Source organism: Artibeus jamaicensis, unplaced genomic scaffold (assembly GCF_021234435.1).
Source record: "Artibeus jamaicensis isolate MK-2021 breed Jamaican fruit bat unplaced genomic scaffold, CSHL_Jam_final contig_465, whole genome shotgun sequence".
Taxonomy (NCBI): domain Eukaryota; kingdom Metazoa; phylum Chordata; class Mammalia; order Chiroptera; family Phyllostomidae; genus Artibeus; species Artibeus jamaicensis.
Genome location: NW_026521843.1, coordinates 19,365,190 through 19,389,801, shown reverse-complemented (window position 1 = coordinate 19,389,801; position 24,612 = coordinate 19,365,190). Strand labels below are relative to the sequence as shown.

At 39.4% G+C, this 24,612-nt stretch overlaps 1 protein-coding gene across 2 annotated transcripts; it reads left to right on the top strand.

Annotated features, from left to right (window-relative positions):
- Positions 1-8,050: 8,050 nt before the first annotated feature.
- Positions 8,051-23,959, top strand: FAM98A (family with sequence similarity 98 member A). 2 transcript variants are annotated; one of them, XM_053667064.1, is made up of 9 exons: positions 8,067-8,202; positions 8,901-9,045; positions 11,263-11,411; positions 14,010-14,144; positions 17,563-17,747; positions 18,750-18,830; positions 19,358-19,474; positions 21,921-22,088; positions 22,177-23,959. In XM_053667064.1, exons 4-9 carry the CDS (start codon positions 14,063-14,065, stop codon positions 22,837-22,839), a joined length of 1,296 nt encoding a protein of 431 aa, XP_053523039.1. In that variant the 5' UTR covers positions 8,067-8,202; positions 8,901-9,045; positions 11,263-11,411; positions 14,010-14,062; the 3' UTR covers positions 22,840-23,959. The 2 variants fall into 2 exon arrangements, with proteins under 2 accessions (XP_037002459.1, XP_053523039.1); XM_037146564.2 differs by lacking the exon at positions 8,901-9,045 and having other exon boundaries at positions 8,051-8,202.
- Positions 23,960-24,612: the final 653 nt, after the last annotated feature.

Genomic DNA, 24,612 nt, shown 5'->3' with positions numbered 1-24,612 from the left:
ATAATCAACATTTTATTTTACAGCTATTGTATATGCGTCAATGTACTAAGCAACATGGAGAAAATACATGGTTTTATAACAACTGGATAAAAAAGATCAGAATGTATTTAATAATCAACATAAAAATACATTAATAAATGTTAAATTATGGAGGACTAATTATAAAACCATCTGAAGTGGCTTTTAAGAAAAAATAAGATTCCTAAACTGAACCCCAGGAAGGTTAGCATCAGAGGCAGAAGACTCATCAAAGGTGGGGCCCAGGAACCTGAGTTTCAGAAAATTAATTTTAACAGTACAGTCAGGGAACACCTTCTTTGTGCAACAGTGAGCTGAGCCACGCCTTGAGGATGGGACAGAATGTAAACCAAGCAGGAGAGAGAGCAGAGGGCATTTGTGGACTTGTCTGGAGCAGGAATGTTCTCTGAGACAGGAGGATAAAGGAAGCTTTGGGAGATGGAGAAGGAGTACCTATGTCAGTCAGAGAGGGCTTTCCCCCAAACTGAGTCTTAAAGATTGGGCAATAGGAATTTTCCAGGTGGAGAATGGAGGGAAGGGGATTCCAGACACAGAATAACTTGTACAAAATTATACAGGCGTAAGAAGGGCAAAGTGTATTAAGTGAATAGAAGTTCGTTGTGACCATGGAAGGGGATCAGAATATCCACCCCAAAATATACCACTTTGACATGTAGATTATTTCGAGCTGAAGACAACCAAAACTCAGAAGATGCACAAATAAGTTTTCTCAGAGCTTCCTATCTGATTAAAAGCAGAAACTTCTAAGAAACAAGAATGCCATAAATCCCCACTCTGGGGGAGTTCTATGGCCATGAAGAAGAAAGATAGTTGGCTTTGAAATAAGTCTGAACAACAAACCTTACAAAAATAACCCTTCTCTTCCACTATTTTTCCATATACCTACCTTCCCACAATTTACCACCGTTAGAAGCCCAAGCCTCTTTTACTTTATTTAGTCACTTTTCCCCAACTTATCACTGTTTGTTGAAATGGCTTATAAATTCTCAAGCCTAGCTACCTTTTGGGGGTTTTCTCATCATTTCTGCAAACACCACAAACATAAGAAATCATAATAAGAACATCAATGAAAATTTGTATGCCTTTTCTTCTCTTGATCTGTCTCTGACAGTTTAATTTGCAGGGCCCATTCATCAACCTAAGAGTGTGGAGGAAAACTCTTCTTTCCCTAGGATAGAATACGCAGAGGAGAAAGGAGAGGGCTAGGAGAGGTAAGGTAGGAGAAGTGATTAACATGAATAAGAAGTAAAAGAATAAAAGAAATGGAAATCTCAAATCCATGAGAGGTCAGGTAAATTGCTGGGTGTACAAGCACATTATGCATGGTACAAGTGACAGGTTTCGGACACCACAGAAGCCTGAGAGGTTCATGTCCACTCTAGGAGAGTCAGCCTTCCCAAACCAAGGCAGTCATTGCTTTGATGGACAGTAAGTGTTTCATGCTGCCAAGTCACCTGGCTTATTTCTTCAAGAAAACCCAATAATAGTTCTTATACTTTCAAGTGATGATCCAAAATTTGTTTTCAATTCTATATTATTGATTATACTTTTACAATTGTCCTGAATTTTGCCTCCTTTGCTCCCCTCCACCCAGTGCCCCCTACTCCCTCAGGCAATCTCCCCACCATTGTTCATGTCCATGGGTCATGTTTACATATTCTTTGGCTACTTTATTTCCTATACTGTACTTTACATCCCGGTGGCTATCCTATAACTACCTATTTGTACTTAATCCCCTCTCCTCTTTACCTATTCTCCCCCTCCCCACTTCCATCTGGCAACCATCTGGTAAATAACGTCTTTTCTCTTGCTGCTTTTCTCTTTTTATCTTTAACCTTTGGCTTTTAATTATGATGTGTCTTCGCATAGGCCTTTTTGAATTCATCATAATTGGGATTCTCTGTGCTTTCTGGACCTGCATGTACATTTCCTTCGCCAAATTAGGGAAGTTTTCTTTCAATATTTTTTTTCAGACAGATTTCCAATTTCCTTCTCTTTCTCCTCTCCTTCTGGTACCCCTAGGATGCAAATGTTGGACCTCTTGAAGTTATCCCACAGGCTGTTTATACTATCCTCATTTTTTCTAAATTCTTTTTTATTCTACTGGTTCTGTGTTGTTGTTTTTTGCTTCCTTGTGTTCCAAATCATTGATTTGATTCTTGGCTTCATCCACTCTATTGTTGTTTCCCTGTAAATTGTTCTTTGTCTCAGTTAGTATATCCTTCATTTCTGACTGGGTCTTCTTTATGCGGCTGAGGTCCTCACTAGGTTCCTTGAGCATCCTTATATATCTGATATTTTGAACTCTGCATCTGATAGATTGCTAGTCTCAATTTCATTTAGCTCTTTTTCTGGAGTTCTGATCTGTTCTTTCATTTGTGCCATGTTTCTTTGTCTCCTCATTTTGGCAGCCTCTCTGCGTTTACTTTTATGTATTAGGTAGAGCTTCTTTGACTCCATGTCTTAGTAGCATGGCCTCATGTTATAGGTGTCCTGTATGGTCCAGAGACACAGCCTTCCCTATCACCCAAGCTGGGTACTCAAGATCCTTTACAGTAATTGAGTAATTGAGACTTGGTTGCTGTTGGCAGATCAATGGGAGGGATTTAGCCAGGCCAGTCAGCTGTAAGGGTGGGCTGTGACCACTGACCACCAATCTCTACCATCAGTGGAGGATCAGCTACACAGGGGCAGGGTGGTGGTGCTCTGACTTGTTCTGTAGCTGTCCGCTGGGTGCACTGGCCCTGGGGTTTCCCAAGTAGTGCAGGCCAAGGTCAGCCCCCCACTTGTGTTTTGCCCAGGGCACCCTGCCTGAGATGTAAAGCAATCTGAGATGGCCACTACAGCTCTCTGAAGCCAGTTGTTGCTTATTTGACAGGATTTAGGAGCCAAGGCCAGCCATTTTTATGAAAAAGCAGCTTGGGTGGGCCTGTAAATTAGGTGGGGCAGAGCCTCTGGGGATCTCCAAGGTGGGTCAAATGGTATTAGCCAGGTTGTAGGAGTCTCAGATATGGTACCAGTTTACCAGCTCTGTGGGGGAAGGGTTAACAAAAGGATGATGGCCTCTGCTCACCTCTGATCACCTCTGCGCACACTCCAATTTCTCCCTATATACCACTGGTGCTTTTAAAGCTGCTACCCTGGTGCTGGAGGTGAGAGAATGTCTCTGAGTAGGAGAGTCCATGTGTGAATTCTTTAAGAGGAATTGCTAGTAGCTTTAGAACTTTCTTCCCCCAAATCAATCCCCACTAGTTTCTGCAGCAAGAAGCTGTGGGGATTTATCTTCCTGTAACTGGAATCCTGGGCTGGGGGGCCTGGTGTGGGCCTGGGACTCCTCACTCCCAAGAGATTCCTCCTGAATTTTTATCCACGTGGGTGTGGGACCAGCCCATTCAGTGTCTGTGCCCCTCCTACTAGTCTAGATAGATGTGGTTTCTTTAATTCCACAGTTGTCACACTTCCATGCAGCTCAATTTCTGATGTTCCTGAGTGATGGTTGTTCTGTATCGTAGTTGTAATTTTGACGTGGTTGTTCGAAGAGATGAGCCATGTCTGTGTATACCACCATCTTGACCAGAAGTCCCCAAATTCTTTAAATGATTAGTTAGGCCAAGAAAAACACAACTTTTGGCCTGATATAGATTCTGGCTTATCACCCCTCGGATAGAGTCTAATAAACTCTTACTATGTCAACTTAGACCAGTGTCTCTGGTTCATTACATGTCTGATTCAAAGGTTGTCCAACCATGGCAACTAGGATCAAGCTGTGCTGAAAAGCAACAGAAATCAAGTTTGGAGCTAATATTTTGGAAAGACTCATTTATATCTATATCTATTTTCGATTTCCATATCTATATATCTTCCTCAACTTAAACATAGACCAGATATTGTTGTCAAATTTTGTAAGTCTCTAAAAATTGCCCAGAAAATATACTAACATAACATTAGTATTAGTATACTAATATACTAACAATGCTTTTTTTAAAAAAAAAACATTATTTAGTAATATAAAAGTACGTTATATCCTATAAGATTAATTCTACATGTTAATATTTAGGGACGAAAAAGTACTGTTTTCACCATGCAAGCTGAAAAGGACTTATTTAGTAGCATATTTAATTATCATTTCATAAGCAACATGAGCAAATCTATGGTCTTTCTCATTTTCTCCTTGTTGGAGAGCCATTCCGAATGAAAATTCATTAATAGTAGAAAATGCTGTTATTTTTCAGGCCCTTTTATTTGAGAAAGAAAAAATTATATATTTTAGGTGACTGTTTAATCAAGTCTTAGAAACCACTCTATGACAAATGACAAACCTTACATTCCTTTAGGCCTACTTCATTGCCATTATCAAAATTACCCTAATAAACACTTCTCCAGAAAGGACATACACATGGCCAATAGATACACACAAAAAAGCTCAATGTCACTAATTATCAGAGAAATGCAAATTAAAACCACACTGAGATATCACGTCATACCTGTCAGAATGACTATCATCAATAAATCTTACAAACAACAATCGTTGGCAAAGATGTGAAGAAAAGAGAACCCTTGTGCACTGTTGGAAGGAATGCAGATTGGTGTAGCCACTGTGGAAAGCACAGAGTTACCTCAAAAAATTAAAAGTGGACCTGGCTGGCGTGGCTCAGTGGATTGAGCACCAGCCTGAGAACCAAAAGGTCACCAGTTCAATTCCTGGTCAGGGCACACACCCAGGTTGCAGGCCAGGTCCCCAGTTGCGGATGTGTGAGAGGAAATCAATTGTTTCTCTCGAATATGAGTGTTTCTCCCTCCCTTGCTGTCTCTCTGAAAATAAATAAAATATAAAAATTAAAAATGGAACTGCCTTATGACCCAGTAATTCCACCTCTGGAAACTTACCCAAAGAAATCCAAAATACTAATTCAAAAAAATATAGCCATCCCTATGTTCATTGCAGCATTATTTACAACCAAGATCTAGAAGCAGCTCAAGTGCCCATCAGTTGATGAGTGGCTAAAAAAGCTGTGGTCCATTTACACAATGAAATACTACTCAGCCATTAAAAAAAAAAAAAAGGAAGAACTCTTACCCTTTGTGAGTCATGGATGGACCTGGAGAGCATTATGCTAAGTGAAATAAGTGAGTCATACAAGACAGGTCCCATATGATTTCACTTATACATAGAACCTAGAACAAAATAAACTAACAAACAAAATAGAAAGAGAACGGATTGACAGCTGTCAAAGGGGAGGGGTGTTTCGGGGTCAAGATGAACAAAATGAAGGGATTAAGTGTCCGCCCCCAATAAAACCTCGCAGACACAGAAAACAGTAGGATGATTACCAGAGGGAAAGGTGTGGGGGTAGGTCAAAGAGGATAAAGGAGGGGATAAATGGAGATGGAAGGAGATGATTTCAAGTTAAATATTTTCTACACAGAAAACCCATCTCTCAGAAATACCTGTTGGAACCCTGGCTGGTGTGGCTGAGGGGATTGAGTGCAGGCCTGCAAAAGAAAGGGTCAAGGGTTCGATTCTCAGTCAGGGCACATGCCTGGGTTGCAGGCCGGGTGCCCAGTAGGGATAGTGTGAGAGATAACCACATACTGATGTTTCTCTCCCTCTCTTCCCCTCTTTAAAAATAAATAAATAAGTCTTTAAAAAAATACATGATGGACTTTAGACAACTGTGTGAGAGAATTCTTATCACGATCTGAGTTAGAAAACAGGATTCACTAACTCCTGAATCAGGGTTCTTTTTATTTTATTAAATTTCAGCTTGAATGAGGTCTTTCGATATCCAGGTTACAATATAAACAATTGTAAAATAAAGCAGGAAAGATTTTTAGTAGATCTCATAGAAATGATGACCATATTTACTTTTAAAAGCATTGTTTTTATTGCAGTAAAATGCATTATAGAATTATTTAAAATAATACATGATGTCTGTCTGGGAAAAGTCCAGCCAATGTTAATAGTGAGTAGAGCAACAAATCTGCATCAAATTTTACATGAACTATTTGGATGATTCAGAAGCCTTCAGCTATGGGCAACTGGCGATTGGCAGCTTCAACACAACATACCCACTCATGCATCATATCTCATGAAGAGTTTTTTGGCGAAACATCAAATCACCCTACTTGCCCCGCCCCCGCCCCACTGCACCCCCTCCCCCTGCCCACATTTGGTGCCCTGTGACTTCTGGCTTTTTCTAAAGCTAAAATCACCTTTGAAAGGGAGGGTATTTCAGACCATCAGTGAGATTCAGGAAAATATGACCAGACAGCTGATGGTGATTTAGGAGAACTGTGTGAGGTCCCAAGGTGTCTACTTTGAAGGGAACTGAGGTATCATTGTCGTATGTACAATGTTCTTGCATCTTCTTCGATAAATGGCTGTGTTTTTCATATTATATGGCTGGATAGCTTCTGGACTGACTTTATATTTTTAAAAGTCCTCTGTGCTGGTTACCTTCCATTTAGTCTAACAATTTGCATTAGAAAAATTAATTTAGAGGCTCCATCTCTTGTTCACTGACTAACCCTATGTGTTACAACCTATATGGAAACTGATTTTGCATTAAGTATTACTTTTTATTTAGCACCTTCAACAACCCTATAAGAGCAAATGATTATTCCATTTTTATTATAAGGTAATCATTACCTCATATTCAAGTTTAAACAAATTCAAATAGCTTGATCTTCCTATCCTTTCATATTCTGCTTATAAATTCTTACTTGAATGGTTGAACAGGAAGGAACATGGATTCAGATATGTCTGAAAATCAAGTCCTTACTGGTGTTACCATTTTAACAGATCATTAAGCCACTGAGCTCTAGTGTCCTCATCTGTACAATGAGAGTAGTACACAGCTTTATAATGACTGCATAAAATATTATCAAGGGAGTAATACCATGTCAAGCACACACTAGCTGCTCGATAAATGTTAACTTCTTCCCCCAATTCCAGATGATGCAAATTAAAGAACTTAAAATAAGGTACAGGAGGCAATAACCCATTAGACACGAGTATGTCTGAGAACTACAAAATAAAATCTACTGGTACCAATGATAAAACTCTTTAATTAAATGCCTACATATTGCAACACTATACCAATTCATGGTTAAGTAAAATTGTCTAAATATGCCATCACTTTTAAAACAATGCTTTCATTTTTCAATAATTTCTAAGCTCATACCCAACCAATAACTGTCAAGAAATCATAACCAATTGCGAACTGAATGTTACACCCAGCCAAATAATGTCAAAAGCAACTGCATTACAGCAAAAGTTTATTCACTGTCTAAAATGACAGTGAATAGGATTTAAATATATTCGTTTCTTTTTCACAAGGAGTGAAGCCCCCCTCTGCCCTACCCTTTAAAATAAGATTCTTGGTCTGGAAAAAGGATTAAAAAGTTAGAGAATGCAAAAGAGGGACTGCAACAACTTTCTCAACTCGCTCACGGCAAAAGAAAGTTGACTCCTCCCTAATCTTGAAATACACCTACTGCAGCCACAAGGAAATCAAAATGCAATTATCCGCACTTGTCCTGTCTGCCCCTCCGGAGTTTACGACTTTTCCCTTCCTCCCTGACCCAGAGCTAAGGCTAACACACGCTAGCACGATGCAAACAATCTCTCCCACCACTCCCTGGAATCCGGAGACTGTTTAACAAGCAACACCCACCTAAATCAGAGACGTGTTCCCCACCCCACCCCCCACCCCCGCCTCCCACAACTCCTCCCTGCCTTTCCTTGCCCCAAGATTCGCAATAGCACTAGCGTAAAACGAAGTAAGTGAAACTGCAACACTCCCCCACCCTTGCGGGGTCCCCACACCCAGCTGCCACGCAGCCAGTCCTTCTGCCCTTCTTTAGAAGGCTGGCTTCACTATTCAGTAATACGCATGTGCAAAACTGTGGTGCTGGGCCGTCCCCCAGCCCGCAGGGGTGGGGCGGTAGGCTTGACCAAGTTTCCTGCGCACGCTCGGGGCATGCGCAATGCGGCGGTTGAGGCGCCAGACGTCGATTTGGAAGTTCCGGGGAGGCAGCGCATGCGCTAGTGTACGCGTTGCCGGCGAAGAGGGGACCCAGACGACTCGGAAATTTGAATACCACTAGCATGGAGTGCGACCTCATGGAGACTGACATCTTGGAGTCTTTGGAAGATCTAGGGTAAGAGTACCAGGGCTCGCGACTCCCACTTCCCACACTGCCAGTCCCCCGGGAACACCTCGCGAGTCCCAGTAGGAGACAGCTGCCTCTCCACGCCGCACCCCCTGGCTTCTGGCTGTCGCCTCCCTAAGGCTCCGGGACCCTAATGCCACGTCCACTGTGTACCCTACCAGGTCAGGACTCTCCAAATGGGACGCCCCTAGGCCTGCCCCATGCTCCTTGCAGCCGAGTTACCCGCAGTGTTTGTCAGTCATGCGTGTCATTGTCTGGGCACCGGTTCTCGCCAACCCCCTCTCTGAGCTTGCCTCCTTGCTCCCCATCCTCCTGCCCTGCCCCCTCACTCTAGAGGTTGCCAGAGTTGATTCACTGATTTCCTACTTGTTCTCCAAACTTTCTTCTCCTGTCTTTAGCCCCTACTCCTGCCCCACCCCACTTCTCTCAAAAAAAAAAACGCCTTTGCCCAGTCATCTCAGCACGCACCCCGGCTTCCCAAAGCCACATGTTTGTGCGCTGCATTCGTTCCGCTAACTAGCTGTCTTGTGTGCCGAGCCTGTCACTACCTCCACGGGAAGCACTGGCAGTTTCCCTTGACTCTGACACCCCTTTGAGCCATTATTAGCCCTTACTTACCCTTAGGGTCGTCTTCACCCACCAAATCCATGTGTGTGTGTTGTGCGTTTTGTCTCCCGCCCTGACAGTTAACTGATCGCGATTCATGATGTGTACACGTTGGAAAGAAGGTTTCATATCTCACTGGGGTACCCAGATCCCAGATTCAGTGTACTGAATTAAAACTTGAAAACTTAGAATCTCTTGGGCTAAATGTGGTTCCAGAAACAAATGGTATGATTAAATATTTGCTTGTAGGTGCAGTGTCACATTTTTTTTTTTTTTACAGATTTAGCTAACTGTATTTATAAAGAAACAGATCCTTTCTCAAAATCTTCCTCGAGGCTTTTGAATAACATGGAAACATTTGAAGGAAACCTTTCTTCAAGAAAGGTCACTGTGAGGATTCCCAAAGTCTGCCCACAAGTAACTGGCTGTCCTGCTAGGAGTTTTTAGGAAATGAAGTGGCCGTGCTTATCACCTTTGTCAATGTGAATTACCCTTGCTCTTTTCTTTTTCTTTTAACTGGCTGTGGATTTTCATGAATATTCCAGACTTTAGGGGGCTTTTTAAAAAAAATAGAGCATAAGTAAAAGTTGTTCAGCAAAATGAACTCTTGGTAGACATCTCAGAAGAAATCGCTTGCTCACACATGAAGCCATTCATTCAGTAAACATTTTTGAGGAATACTTGTTCTGTGGCAGTGTGGGGTTGAGCACTTATGGGTACTGGGTACACAAAGTGAAGTGGAAAAGAAGTTCAAATTGTAAGAATATGCTGTAAGGAGATATGTGGAGGGTCCCTTTACTCCAAAAGGAAGTGAAGTCTTGAAGCTCAGAAAGTGACACTCAAGATTAGAGTAGAAAGAGCCACAGGATGAGAGGACAAAATAGACCTTATTTAAATGTACAGTAGTCATTCTACATGGATAGAGGTCACTAAGAATTGGTGATGGATGCTGGTTCCTTCCCTTTATTGTTCTTTTACTGTCTTTTAACTGTATTTTTCTTCATAAAAGTAATTGTTATATTAATAATTATAATCAAATAATTAAGATGGGTTGTAATGTAAACCATGGGGTTTTCTGAAAACTGCATAAATTTTAACCATAATGACTTATTGTAGTGGTATTCAGCCATTAAAATTTAGCCTTAATTGATTAATGTATAGTTTTGAAGGATTCACTGAGAAATATTAGAATTAAATGAGTTTTATCTCTAATTTGGCACATGGTAGGAATTCAGTAACTACTTGTATAATAATAAAAGAGCAAAATCTGAATGTGTAACACAAGGAGAAGTTTCTAGGCCTCGTCTCTTTATTCCAGTATCTAATATGTGGTTTTAAATCTAGATGCCACAGTACATATAATCTCATTTTTTGTGTAACACTTTTTCCATTCCATTAAATATATACACATGTAATTGTATTTTAAAAGGATCAAGTATTGCCATTCCTCTAAAATCTCTATACCATTAAACATCAAATTATCATAAGCATATTTAATGTACTAATTTTAATAACAGGGTTTTTATAGTATTTTATTTAAAAGAAGATAAAAGAACCTGAAGAATATATATTTTAAAGTCACCTTGAAGAAGACAAAATCTCTAGGTTGGAGTTTATTATTACTATTGCTTTTTATGAATGTTTGAGCATTTAGTAATTTTTTAAGAATTACATTTGAATCACTTATGAAGGATTAGTGTACAGTTGTACCAGTTCACTCAAACATCAATTATTAAATTAAACTTGACATTTCCCTGGTACTAGTAGGTATTGGTAGCCTTAACTGTCATTAAATATAGAGAAAGGGAATAAATGATTAATTGGAAGGTTTTTGCTTTTAAAGAAAGTCATTAAGACCTAACATGGTTGATTTCTGGAAAAATATCTAGAAAAGATAACCTGAGTTTTATTTCTGAAATAGTAAACTATAGTATAATTAACTATCACTTATTAATTCATTTTTTTTAAGATTTCATATATTTATTTTAAGAGGGGAAGGGAGGGAGAGAAACACCAATGTGTGGTTGCCTCTCATGTGCCCCCTACTGGGGAACCTGGCCTGCAGCCCAGGCATGTGCCCTGACTGGGAATCCAACCTGCAACCCTTTGGTTCACAATCACTGAGCCATACCAGCCAGGGCTAATCTGGTTTTAATCCTCAGCTCAGTTAAAGTAAGACAATAAATCTTTGTACACTAAGTGATTTCATAAGTGTATAGAAGTTGTATTATATGTGATTCTATTAAATACACCTGTATTTTGACCTTAGCTTAGTATAGTTCTAATTTTTATTTATACTTGCAAGTTTAGAAATTGATCATCATAACTTATTTTTATTAAGCTACTGTTTAATTACACAAGAAATGCAAAAATATATAGTGGCTGTAATATATTAGGTGTGATTTTATATTCTTCTGAACTGTGATTTTTTTAACTTGCCAGTTACAAGGGTTCATTGTTAGAAGATGGCGCTCTGTCTCAGGCAGTCGCTGCTGGAGCCAGTTCCCCCGAGTTTACCAAACTCTGTGCTTGGCTGGTGTCTGAGTTGAGAGTGCTTTGTAAACTGGAGGAAAATGTGCAAGCAACTAACAGTAAGTAAACATTCCATTTTATATGCAAAACATAAAACTAAAATTCAGGTATTGTCAATTGAACATTATTAGTACTAAAGCTAAAATTTCAAGTTCTTTGTAAATGTAAAAAAAATTTGTAAAGCAACCAAATACTTTGCCTCCGTTGTTTTTAGAGAAAGGTGATTCAGAAGTTGAAAAAACAAAATATGGTCATGCGACTGAAAAATTTATGAAAGTTGGGAAAACCCAATTACTGAGATTCAGAAAAATGGGGACAAATAATAGTATATGAGGTCTGTCTAGAAAGTATCCAGCCATGTAATATGAAAAAGAGACATTTTTTGAAGAAGATACAAGAAACATTGTCCTCCAAATCTGGGCTGTAGGGGGGCCAAGTCACCTGGGTGATTTGATGTTTTGCCAAAAACTCTGCATGAGTGGGTATATCATGATGAAGCTGCCAATCACCAGTTGCCCGTAGCTGCAGCCTTCTTAATCATTCCAAATAGTTTAAGCTTAATGCAAAATTTGATGCAGATTCGTGGCTTTATGTGCTCACTCATTTTGAATGTGAGAGCCACACAGTACACACGTTCAAAGGTGTCTCACACCCCCACTGATGAGTACAGTAGAGTTGTCATTGTTCACGCACATGCATTCCAGTCCACTCTTCCTTGGCTGCAAGGTCACATTGATGTCGCAGAAACTGTTCTCGTTGTATTAACAATGGCTGGACTCTTTCTGGACAGACCCTTATATATGAACTTTTCATTCTTTGTAAAACATGACTCAATCTTAAATTGGTGGCTAGCACTGGAAATCAGGATGTTTTTCTCTTTGGACCACCAGATTCCAGAAGCAGGTAGAGCATGTACAGCAAATGCATTGTTCTGTGTAGGAAGAGAGAACACTATTGAGAAATTTTCTGTATGAGAATGTATCGCTAGTTACAGCACAGCTAGATCCAGTATCCTCAGATCTTTGGCCTTGAGAGCTGTTTTATATTTACTGATTTTGTTACTGTTTTAGCATTAGTTTGTTGGTTCTACAGAAGAGACAGGCATGGAGCCTGACACTCTGCCATCTGTGTCCCTCCTTCCATAGGTGACCCTGTAACAGGAGACAGAGAAAGTGCCCACCCGTTAACCCACCCTTCCGAGAACTATATACATAATCCCATTTTCTTTTCCACAGAATCCTATTGTGAAGCGCTCACTCTTGCACGTTTGGTATATTTAATACATACATGTTAGTTGCATTCAATTCTGATTTTTAAGGAAAATATAGTACAATGATGATAGCAGTAGCTTACATTTATCAGGCACTTGTTATGTTCTAAGTGCTTTACATATGTTAACTTTTTTAACCCTCAGGACAATCCTATGAGGCAGGTTTAATTCTCTGATGTGTTACACAAGGAAGCGCAATGAGGTTAAATACATTTGCCTGAAGTCACAAAACCAGTAAGTGATCAAGTCAGGATTCATCTGCAGCAGTCACTTTTGGGAGCCAGTGCTGTTATCATTGCCTCTTAACCCAGCATTTCAGAGATTGTAAGACCTTCTGAGCCAACACCTGTGCTAGATGAAGACTGTTTATAACCTGGAACCCCTTTGTTCCTATGACAACATTTTATAGAAGCCAACACGCAGGACAGGTAGAAGTGTAGCTGTTCTAGTTGAAGTTCAGAGGGAGTTTTTAGCACAGCTCTCTCCTCATCCTCCCAGCTGCCTCCGAAGGAGTTCAGTGGAACTCTGGAGCTCACAGAACAGTTTCAAAACATTGGCACTTCAGTCTGCCCGTTTTACTGAGAAGAACTCGGGTCAAGTGACTCAGTTTGCTAGCTACTTTTTGCCTCTCTGTGATATTGAATAGCGAACCATCAAAATAGTAAAGAAGAAAGACCATCATTTTTCCTTGGTTCACTTAGTGAACTCTATTCTTTATACAGTACGGGAATACGGAACTCCCAAGTCATGTTCACTGCCTTCAAATTCAGTCTGGGCATTGGAAACTAGAAATTTGGGCACAAATTAAACAGCTGGGTATTAGCAATAAAATGCTTCACTCTGGTTCATGGGGGAGGAAATCAGTTAGTGTGGAAGTACTTGGGGATGGTTTCATCAAGAAGCTGGACCACTGGACTTTGGTGGATAGGTGGGGTTTGATAGAGGAGGAGGAGAGGGTAGTGGGCTTAAGCATTACAGGGAATTACTTAAATGAAGGTGCAGAAGTGGAAATTAGCCTGACCTAGGTCAGTGTGGATGCTTCCCTGGCACAAATAGAGGGAACATTCGTGGCAGTAGTAGATAACTACCACAGACAATAGTCTGCTGGGAAGTGCAAAGCAGGGAGGCCAGGAAGAATCTTTGAAGACAGAAACATTAGGTGAGGTAGAAATCAGAAGGCTGTTAAAGATTCTCAGAGGAGTAACCTGATGAAAGTATTAAAGAAAGACAATTGTTAATGGGGTGAGAAAGGATGAATTAGAAGAAAAAGGAACTTGTGTTAGGAAAATCTTATTAAATATTTCGATTTGTGTGCGCGTGTGTACACACACATATGTGTGAATGGGAACAACATTTTTATTAATAAGATTATTTTAATTCTTAAAAGGCCCGAATGAAGCTGAAGAATTCCAGCTTGAGGTGAGTGGGCTACTAGGGGAGATGAACTGTCCATATCTTTCTCTGACATCTGGGGATGTGACCAAGCGCCTTCTCGTTCAGAAGAACTGCCTCCTTTTGCTCAGTAAGTTCATGGCTACTAGAATATAGCTATTTTTTATTTGTGTTTTCCATGACTAATAAGCTAGTTGTTACTGGTTTGTTTCATGATGGATTTAATTCAGAATACTGCTTATTTGAAAGAAAACTTTGAAGTTTTCAGCTTAGAGGCTGTTGGGGCTGTGCACTGGTGTCACTGTTTTATAGTTGCTCCTCTTCACCCTTTGGCTGGTGTTACCCAGGCCGTTGTGCTTCACTAAGGCGACCAGAGGCGGTGCTGATGTTCAGATGTGCGGTCATTAAACGTCAGCATTCTCGACTGGGAGCACATTTTCAAATACACTGGTTTTAATTAAAATATTTTGTCTTGTTGATGTTTTTGTCTGGTTGAGTAATTGTTTAAGGGTGTTGGTTTTGCTTGTAAATATAAAATTTTCTGCAATATTTGCTTTGTTCCTATACTTACTGATCATTGTGGGAAATAATTTATTATAAAAAGTTCTTTCCTTCTGTGTTTTTTCTGTACTAACTACTATTTCCTTTGTCACCCTGAAAAACAGTAAGTAGACTTACAAATTTTGTTGCCTTAAATAAACTCTCCAGTAAACTCAACCACTCGTCTTAACTCAGACTCTGTCGAATTCTGAGACACCTTTGATTAAGCTTTGGTGAACTGAGTAGTATAGTTCTTATTATGACAAACATAACTCAGGATTTTAAAAATACTTGTTTTTATAACCTTACTATGGTTTCTAGAAAATACTACAACTCTTAATTGTGAAGGCTTAATTAAAAAAAAAAAATGGGTTCATGGCCATTATACTTCGGCACTAATTACCCCAGAGCCACTGTGTGGGTTTCCCCTTTGTGAGACCACTGTTCCTGGGGGGCATACCCATGAGACTAGACGCTGCTTTAGGTGCTGACGTCGCTGCACGTGGTTCTTGTGTGTGCGTTCAGTGACCTTCACCTTGCGTAATCCCTGCAGCCGGCTCAGCCACAGTGTACTCAGTGGTTCTTCGTGGTGGCACTGTTTACCTCTACCAATACCTGAAATTTGGCACTTAGAATGTGTGATCTTACATAGGAAGACAACAGCTGTGTGGAAAGGTCGGCAATAACCCTGAATAGCTAATTTTTCCAAAGAGCCTAGAGTTTCGCCATTTTTACATTGATACTCACAAAAACCACTTTGAATATAAATATTTACAAAATACCTTTAACTTTTTCCTCTTTCTTAAGCAGGCGGCACAGAACAAGATTATTTTGGACTCGGCCAGTATTAATAGATTATTTTATTTTCATGTGCTCTTACCTCAAAAGCTCTTCAAGAATATCCAGCTATTAATATTGGCTCCTCAACTAAATGACTAAGTCAGTAAAAGGTTACTCTGCTCTGAGTTCTTCGCGCATACACACGACTCATCTCCCTCCCCTTGGTCTTTGCTTTCTGCTCTTTCTCCTTTTCTAAAGCATCCCCTGAGCTCGTTTTCTGTCTCTCATGCTGATGTTTATGTGCACGTGCTCATCCTCTTCTCACTCCGTGTGAGTATTTTCATCCTTCAAGTGTCGTCAGTCTTGATGTCATAATTTTACTTACTTCTTCCAGCACCCTTACCTCACCGATTTGAATCTTTTAATACATCGTGTTTTGGGGGGGGGGGATAAACCAGCCTCAGGAGAATTGTTAGTAAAGTAGAAAAGTCTTCAAATGAGCGGCTGAAAAACTCTATTATCAGGTTGAGAACGTTGGCTGTTCATTGGCCTTTCTCACTGTCAGAACGTTTCCTCAGGTAAAAATGAGGCAGACGTCTCAGTTTCTGACAGAGGAAGAACTGTTCATCTTTTTATGCCTTTATTCTTCATTCCTCACTAGGTCGTCAGTAGAGGCCATCTTTTCTGTTTCTGTATTTAGGGCCAGTCTGTGCCTTTCCTAGTACTGTGACCACCTCGGCTACAGTTAATGCTTTCTGACAGTAAATGTGTTGGTGAAGTAATTTCTGTGAATACCTGAGCTAAGTTGCCTTAAGATTAGAGGAAACGTTTATTAAAGCGTATCATATGTGATTTTCTAGAACAAGGGTTGGCAGACTCTTAAAGGGCCAGATAACAAATATCTTCGGCCTCACGGGCCACAAGGTCTCCGTCACAGCCCCTCATTCCACCGCGGTCCTTCGTAAGCAGCCTCGGACTGCATGGGACCAGGTGAACGTGGCAGTGATCCAGCAAGACCTCACTTATAAAAACCGATTATTTCGTGACACTGGGGTTTTACCGGTTTGATCTTTTAACTCATGCAGCTGGCCGTGTGGAACACACTGAGATTTTATCAAACCCTATAGAATGACCTTCCCAGAAACTTAGCTGTATTTATTGTTCTAGAACTGGCATTGGCAGCTTTTCCAAGATGCTCTGCCAAAATTATGACCCCTGTGCTAATAGCATCACACCTTCGGTTTGGGGAATGAGGTATTTCAGCTGATCGTTCTTTTGTAATTGTAAACTTAAGAGCCCAGAAAATGTCTTTTTTCACAACTACCTAAAATTATTCTAATGTTATCAGCGGGTGCTCCCTTTGTCACACACCTCAAACCCTAAGGTCCGAATGATTACAAATCACCTTTTATAAAAATGTGAATGCCCTTGGGAAGGTGAAAGAAATAAGATTGGATATTTATATCTCCACCTTAATTACCTGAAGCAGATTGCATCCCTCATTATACCCGAGGAAACCAGCACATGGGAGATGGTACCAACACAAAAGGACTCTGCCAAGAAAGTATTTGGGAGTTGTGTTTCCACGGGCGGGACGAGAGTGCAGGAAGTAGGGGAAGGGAGTGCTGAGAAGAATACAGATGGAAGAGGTGGTTTGTGAACAGCCACAGGGTGACATTAGGCTACTGAAGACATAAGAAAGTTAACCTTCGATTGCTGAAAAGTGTAGTCTCACACCAGTTCTAAACAGACTTCCTAAGTATTGGAAGGTAAGAGGGACAGATAGTTGGTGTGTCACTGCTGCGTGTCAGTGGTAAGAAGTATGGATGGATGGGTAGATAACCAGCCTTTCGAACCGTCACCCAAAATTTGCCACCTGCTACCTTTTGTAAATTGGTCAACATGCCAACCCCTGTTCTGTAGGTTCCTTAATAATGGAACATGGGAATCCAGATTTTTAGATGTGATCGACCTTGACTTTTGGTTTCAAAGAAGAATCGCTTATTTTTAAATCAGCCTTTAAATATATATTGGTTAAATACCTGAATTATAGAACCAGTTAATATGTTATGTCATTTGAGGTAAAAATGGTTTTCCTTTCTTGTTTTTTGTCCATTCTTGCAGCTTTAAAACTTACATATCACTAGGTCTATAGCGTTGTGACTCCAGACTTATGACTATTAACTGTAGCTGTATCTCATTTTGAAATCTTATTTTGTTTACTTCAGCATACCTCATCTCAGAACTAGAAGCTGCCAGAATGCTCTGTGTGAATACTCCTCCAAAAAAAGCTCAAGAAGGAGGCGGTAGTGAGGTCTTTCAAGAGTTGAAAGGCATATGTATTGCTCTAGGAATGTCCAAACCTCCAGCCAATATAACTATGTTCCAATTCTTCAGCGGGATTGAAAAAAAAGTAAGACCTTTAGTACCAGATTGTAGTGTATTAAAGGCATAGTCCTACATTTGTTTGAAATGAAGCAAGTTAATTTCTCTTAATGGGAACCTAATGTGCATATTATTAAGTTACTGTTACTAAATGAATTTTGGGTTTTAAATCCTAGATGCCTTAAAGAGAAATTAGTATTTTAGTGTTTTTTAACATGTTAGCATGTTTCTTTTTCAAAAAGGAAACTTTACACTTTGATTTACGAACCGAAATAAGTTAGATATAATGTAAAAACAATTAAGTCCTTTAAAAATTATTTTATCATTGAAATTTAGTGCAATTAATTTTTAAAGTCTTTGTCATTAAATGTTACCACCCTTCTCCCCATTGACTGGACAGAAAATGATGTTAATGTTCTTGGATTTTAATCCAGTCATTTCAAGTCTTATACGTTTGAATTGGCGAACTAGATTTCTTGACTACTAACACAATCTAGTATGTGAAAATCATTTATGCCACACATTATCAACAATGAAGAAAGTTTTTAATCATTCGATAGGAACAAGCAATTTTAATAAATATTACTGAATAGATGAGAATGGTATTTGTTATAGCAGAGTTATTCTCTGTGCATATCTGGTGGACTCTTAAGAATTGGTACGTTTACATGGTGGGGCAGATGGACACCATGATGCATAAACTGGCTGAACTCTACAGGGGAGCAGCGGTATATCCATCGTCCCTATTTTTCTGTGTGTTCATTCATCCATTCAGCAAATACCCATTAAGTGCCTGCCATTGTCAGGCACTGCTGTAGGCACAGTGAAGGAATCATGCTTCCATAGGCACGTGAGGCGTGGGCAAGTGAGTGTCTTTATTGTGTGGGTCTGTACATTTCAAAACATCCTCCACCTTTGCCTCTGTCAGGAATCTTCTTTTGATGGCAGGATATGATGGGACTTGGGAAGATGAGGAGGAGATGTGTTACTTTTAGATTTGTTTATTCATTCATTTATGTTTTTGTGTCAGTTAAAGGAAACATTAGCAAAAGTTCCACCTAATCATGTGGGAAAGCCTTTATTGAAGAAGTCAATGGGACCGGCCCACTGGGTGAGTAGAATCATCTGAAGTAAATTTGTAAGGAACTCCATCCTTCTGTCTTACATTTCTATCGACACACTTGGTGCTTGGTGGACATCTTTAGAACCATTTCTGTGAACCTTAAGATTCACGCAACATAATTTTCTTTGTGTAAGATTAGAAACACCTATCCCATGATTTGTAAGTATTTCACACAGCTGATTAAAGTAAACGGAAGTTCGAGACGATGCATGTTTCTAATTGCCAAATGGGTTCTCTTCAAGCCAAAGACTGTATTGGGCTGAGCTTCACACGATGAATTACGGAAAAGCTAAATGAGACTTTTGTACTTTACATATTTTATTATGTTTTGAGACACTATTTTGCATATTATTTCCTTAATTTGTTGTTACAACTGTTATTATTATGTGTATTAAATAACTTTTGTGCTAAGTGCTGGGGTTTATTTATGAAAGAAACAGACACAGTGTCTGCCCTTTTGGAACAGAGGTCAGGCAGATTTTAAAGTCTAACTTTAAAAAAAAAATTTGTTTCAGGAAAACATAGAAGCAATTAACCAAGCCATAGCCAATGAATATGAAGTTCGGAGAAAGCTGCTAATAAAACGTTTGGATGTCACTGTCCAGTCTTTTGGTTGGTCTGACCGCGCTAAGGTATGCATTAAATAATTTAAAAGAGCAGAGTATTTACAGACTCGCTCCTGAAGCATTTTTAGCACGGTTTAGATATAGTGGAGACTATAAGCGAAATACATAGTGAGTTGCTAAGTAGCAGTTCTTTTAGCTATTCAACATTTATTTTTCAATTTTTTAATGTTGTTCAACAAAACTGTAGGTTGTGTTATAGACCCTACTGGAAGTACCCATTTGTGAGAGAGATGGCGAATGTATTTGAAAGGTACTAAGATAATAAATTTTTTAATTATTTTACTATACTGCAAATTAGCGATTTAATTTGATTGGATTTAGGAAGATGAAATATTATGGTCTATTTATAAATAACTGGAGAATCTGATAAGACTTCACATCAGCCTAAATAAGATAGGTGAAGGTCTTGGTCATTCAACAGGTATTTATTAAACATGTGTTATATGATCAGTAAGTGGGATCTAAGGGCACATTTTATTAATTTGACCTTCTTAGGACCTGAAATGGAACCAAATCTTGAATTTATGTGGAGGTTGGTCCAGATGCTAGTGTGAGATGTTCCCTTAATAGTGCATTCATTTTTGAAAATAGATTTTTCTCTGAATTTTAGTGAATTGGCTCAGAAAATGTTTTTATCTAGCTCTCCAATAATCTTGCTATGTTACTTTCACACAAATCTTTAAACCTCAGCAAAGTGCTATTTGACTACTACATTGTTGGGGCAGATATTTATTGGATTACAACATTTTAGTGTTGGAAAAGGGTCTTAGAGATCAGTCTTAACCCCCGCATTTTGCAACTAAAAAAAAATAGAAACCTAGACAAATGGGAAACTTTTCATAATATCTCACGGCTAGTCAGTAGTAGCAGGAGTCAATTATTCTCTTTTGTTATTGCCACTTAAGACATGCAAGTTCTTTCTTAAATTATCTTTGATAAAAACAATTTTTTCGCCCTTAGCTTAGCAGAGATCATTTGAAAACAATGACCCACAACTTCCAGCTAGAAAACACAGTGTTGAGCCCTGCAGTCTGGGGTCCACACGCCCCCAGTGGGTGAGACAGCTGGCTCCCAGGGCTCCGTGCCGCCACTCACCCTCCTCGTTTCTGTTGTCTTTAAAGTGTCCTGTTTGATCTAGGTGATGTGTAAGATGCCTTTGAACTATGATAACACAGTAATCGTATGATATATATAAATATTTTGAGGATAAGGAAGGAATGTATATATTAAACGTGCACAAACCTGTTTTATCATTTAATGGAATTTATGTGTTGATATCTCACTTTGAAACTTTGTTCTAAATTAATTTATAGAAATCGCTTTCATATGCACAGAGTTAACTTTTATTTTACATATGAAATTTATGCACTTAATATCTCAGTTTGAAGTTTCATGACATATTCAGGAAACATTCCCTGAACTATGGGATGACAATATTTTTATTCCTTTCATTATTAAAGAAATTTAAAAAAATTAAAAGTCACAGATCATTCCATTGTCTTAACCACAATAGCTGTTTTCATATTTAGTGTTGTCCCTCTTTCTTTACGGATATCTGAAATCATAGCAAACATGCTGTTTTACATTCAGTTTTATCATGTAATGTAATCTAAACATTGATCATCAATGTTTGAGTACCTGCATGTAACCAAAAGACTTAACAAATATTTTTGTTCTTGTGCTGATTGCTGTGTGTTGTGGTTATAACTGTTTCCAAAATCTAGTAGATAGTTGATTGTTGCTGTTTCCCAAAGTTTAGGTTACTCTAATTTGCATATATTGATTTCCGTCTGGAATAATTGTTTTATATTTGTTTGAACTTATATTCTCCTGTGTGACCTATATGTTTTTTGTTTTTCTATCTTTTGTGGTCTTGTGTTTGAAATAGATCTAAATGACTTGCCCAAGTTTTCTAATTTCCCAGTGATTTGTCTTTCTCATAAGAGCTAAGCACCTAAATCATTAACTTCTACTAAATGGTTAAGGTGGGCCCTTTGTTCTTATTTTTAAATATAATAGAGGAAAGTATTACATAGGGGGATCACTTAAAAGAAACGTATCATGTTTTCATATTAACAACATAATTAGTGTAATTAGTCATGGCTCACATTTTTGATCCCATAGTAAGCAAAGAAAAGAAAATGAAAAAGCAAATGATCTGAGGCAGTGGGTGACCTTTTTACCTTTTTCAGGAGCCCCACAGTCCAGAGTGGGCCCCCCCCCCATGATCCCTTCTCCCCTTTGCGTTCAGAACACACACAGTCATGTGTTGCTGTACTGTAATATAGTTCTTGACTAGGAAGGAGCAATGGTGAGTATATAACTTTTTCCCTTCCATCTAAAGCCTGGTAAATATTATCAGACATTTTGGAAATCTTTTAACTTATTTAATATAAATGTTCCTATGTCATTTTGAAAATTGACTGTGTCTTCAAACACTTTCTTTCAACAGAGTCAGACAGAGAAATTAGCGAAAGTTTACCAACCGAAACGTTCAGTCTTATCTCCTAAAAGTACTATTTCTGTTGCCCATCTCTTGGCCGCAAGACAAGACTTGTCAAAGATTTTAAGGACCAGCAGTGGCTCTATAAGAGAAAAAACTGCCTGCGCCATCAATAAGGTGATCAGAGTACCTTTCATTTTTTTTCAAATACATTTCTTTCTATTTACAAAATAAAGTAGCTTAAAATGTCTTTCTTATCCTGCAGGTACTGATGGGCAGGGTGCCGGACAGGGGCGGTAGACCCAATGAAATTGAGCCTCCACCCCCAGAGATGCCGCCGTGGCAGAAAAGGCAAGATGGTCCCCAGCAGCAAGCAGGGGGCCGAGGAGGAGGGAGAGGTGGTTATGAACATTCCTCATACGGAGGACGAGGAGGTCATGAACCAGGAGGAGGGAGAGGTGGACGTGGTGGCTATGACCACGGTGGCCGAGGGGGCGGAAGAGGAAATAAGCATCAAGGAGGCTGGACAGATGGAGGCAGTGGAGGAGGAGGTGGCTACCAAGATGGTGGTTATCGAGATTCGGGCTTCCAGCCAGGCGGCTATCACGGTGGCCACAGTGGTGGCTATCAGGGCAGTGGTTACAGTGGCTTCCAAACATCTACTTACACAGGAAGTGGCTACCAGGGTGGTGGGTACCAGCAGGACAATAGGTACCAAGATGGTGGGCACCATGGTGATCGAGGCAGTGGTCGCGGGGGGAGAGGGGGTCGTGGAGGCCGAGGTGGACGCGGCGGCCAGGGAGGAGGCTGGGGAGGGAGGGGTGGCCAGAATTACCACCAGGGGGGACAGTTTGAACAGCACTTCCAGCAGGGAGGTTACCAGTATAATCACTCCGGATTTGGACAGGGAAGACATTATACTAGTTGAGGCTACAGAACCTTACATTTCACTAGAGCTCAAGTAATAGAAACTCAGTTTCAGAACCCTGAGTCCAGTGTGGATTTTGAATGTGAGACCACAGGTGGCAAGCAGGTTCCTGCTTGGCACGAGCATTTGTAGGTCTTCATTCAGTTCTGTTGGTTTTTTTTAAGTGGATTTACATAATGCTGTTTATTTGAGAATCATACAACATCTCTCCTTTGTATGAAGAATTTTTTAAAGGTAATTAAAATTGCCTTTAATTGACCAGTAGACTAATTGCACAGTCAGAACATGCATACTTTTTTGAAGAAATTACTTGAATAAGTAGTTTTCATGTTTTCAATATACAATTTTGAAAATGAGGATTCTCCTAGATTTTTTTAGCTTTACAACTAGGCAGTCTTCCTCATATTAACAACCCATTTATATGTGTTTTCCTTACACTATTCTAATGTCTATTTGTCAAGCACAGTTTCTGCCCTGGTTGGCTCTTTGTTTGGAGAGGTTAAGCCACATTTGCTTCATGATAGAACTTCCAGGTCAGTTCCTATTAAGTGAGCTCTTCCGCAGATAGCACATCCGGTAGCCTTATCCTCTTGATGGAATCTTATACCACAAGCTGGACTCTGAAAACCTTCAACATGGCCAACATCCATCAAGATAATAAAAGCAGACTAAGTTGTGAATTTAGTATATATACGTAGGCATTTAGTTAAGTATAGCAATTCAAACTGACCTGCATTCATTCAAAACGAATTCCTCCTTCAACCTTACTTTTACTTGAAATCTGCTAGAAAAAAAACAGCAAACTTAAATTTGTTTTATGCACGAGTTAATACCACTGGCTCAGCAAATACAAGTTAGTTTGCTTTGAGCAAGAGACTTTTTGTAATGGAAAAAATGCACTACAGAGAAAGAGGACAGATTTTTGCTTAGTGCAGGAGGCCCTTTATTATTGCTGCAGAAAACAAAAGCCTGGCTGAGTTGATGTTTTACATTCTTTACTGAGATCTACATGATACTTCCTGCTGGGTTTTTGTAGACTTACCTTGTCAAGCTGTGAAAGAAAATGGCTGCAGGTGTGCTTTGTGTGAACGGTGAGCAATAAAATAATCTGTAAGCTCTCTCTGGTTTGGGTTTTATTTTAGCAGCTTTTCAAATGAAATCGTTTTGGATACTTGCTTCAAGGTTGTCAGCTAAGTCCTGTGTCCCCTGCATCCCCTCCCCCCCCAACAAGGTTCTTGAGTGTTCCCTTAAAACATCATTTGTAGTGAATGATCACTTTTACTCTAGAACCTGAATGAATTGAAAAGGAACTGTTTCCAAATTTACCTTTTACTATATTATAGCAAGAAAATTCCACTACTCGTGTGTGGCCACTGGGTGTAGCTATTGCTACACAGTGTATTAGGCAAAGGTAAATTATGGCCCATCGTTCAGGAATTTTGTTTTTTATGCTCTCCATTCTTCCAAAGAAGAATTTTTCTTAAAAATGAATGGCTTTGAAATATAAATATATGTTTGTAAAAGGAGAAAAAGTACTTCCCTACTGAATAGGGCTGCTTTTTAGGGGAAGGAATCATCCTGCCATACCATTAAGAACGCGGGTATTTGCTGTTAAGATGAGCACATTGTTTTGGTAGTTAAAACCATTTATGAAAGCCTCCCTTGATCATTTTTTGAATTTCATATGTTCATTAGATTTTTTGGCTCGCATTTATCATTCTCAAATGTTCCAATGTGAAGGCAATTTGAAATACTTTTATCAAATCATGAAAG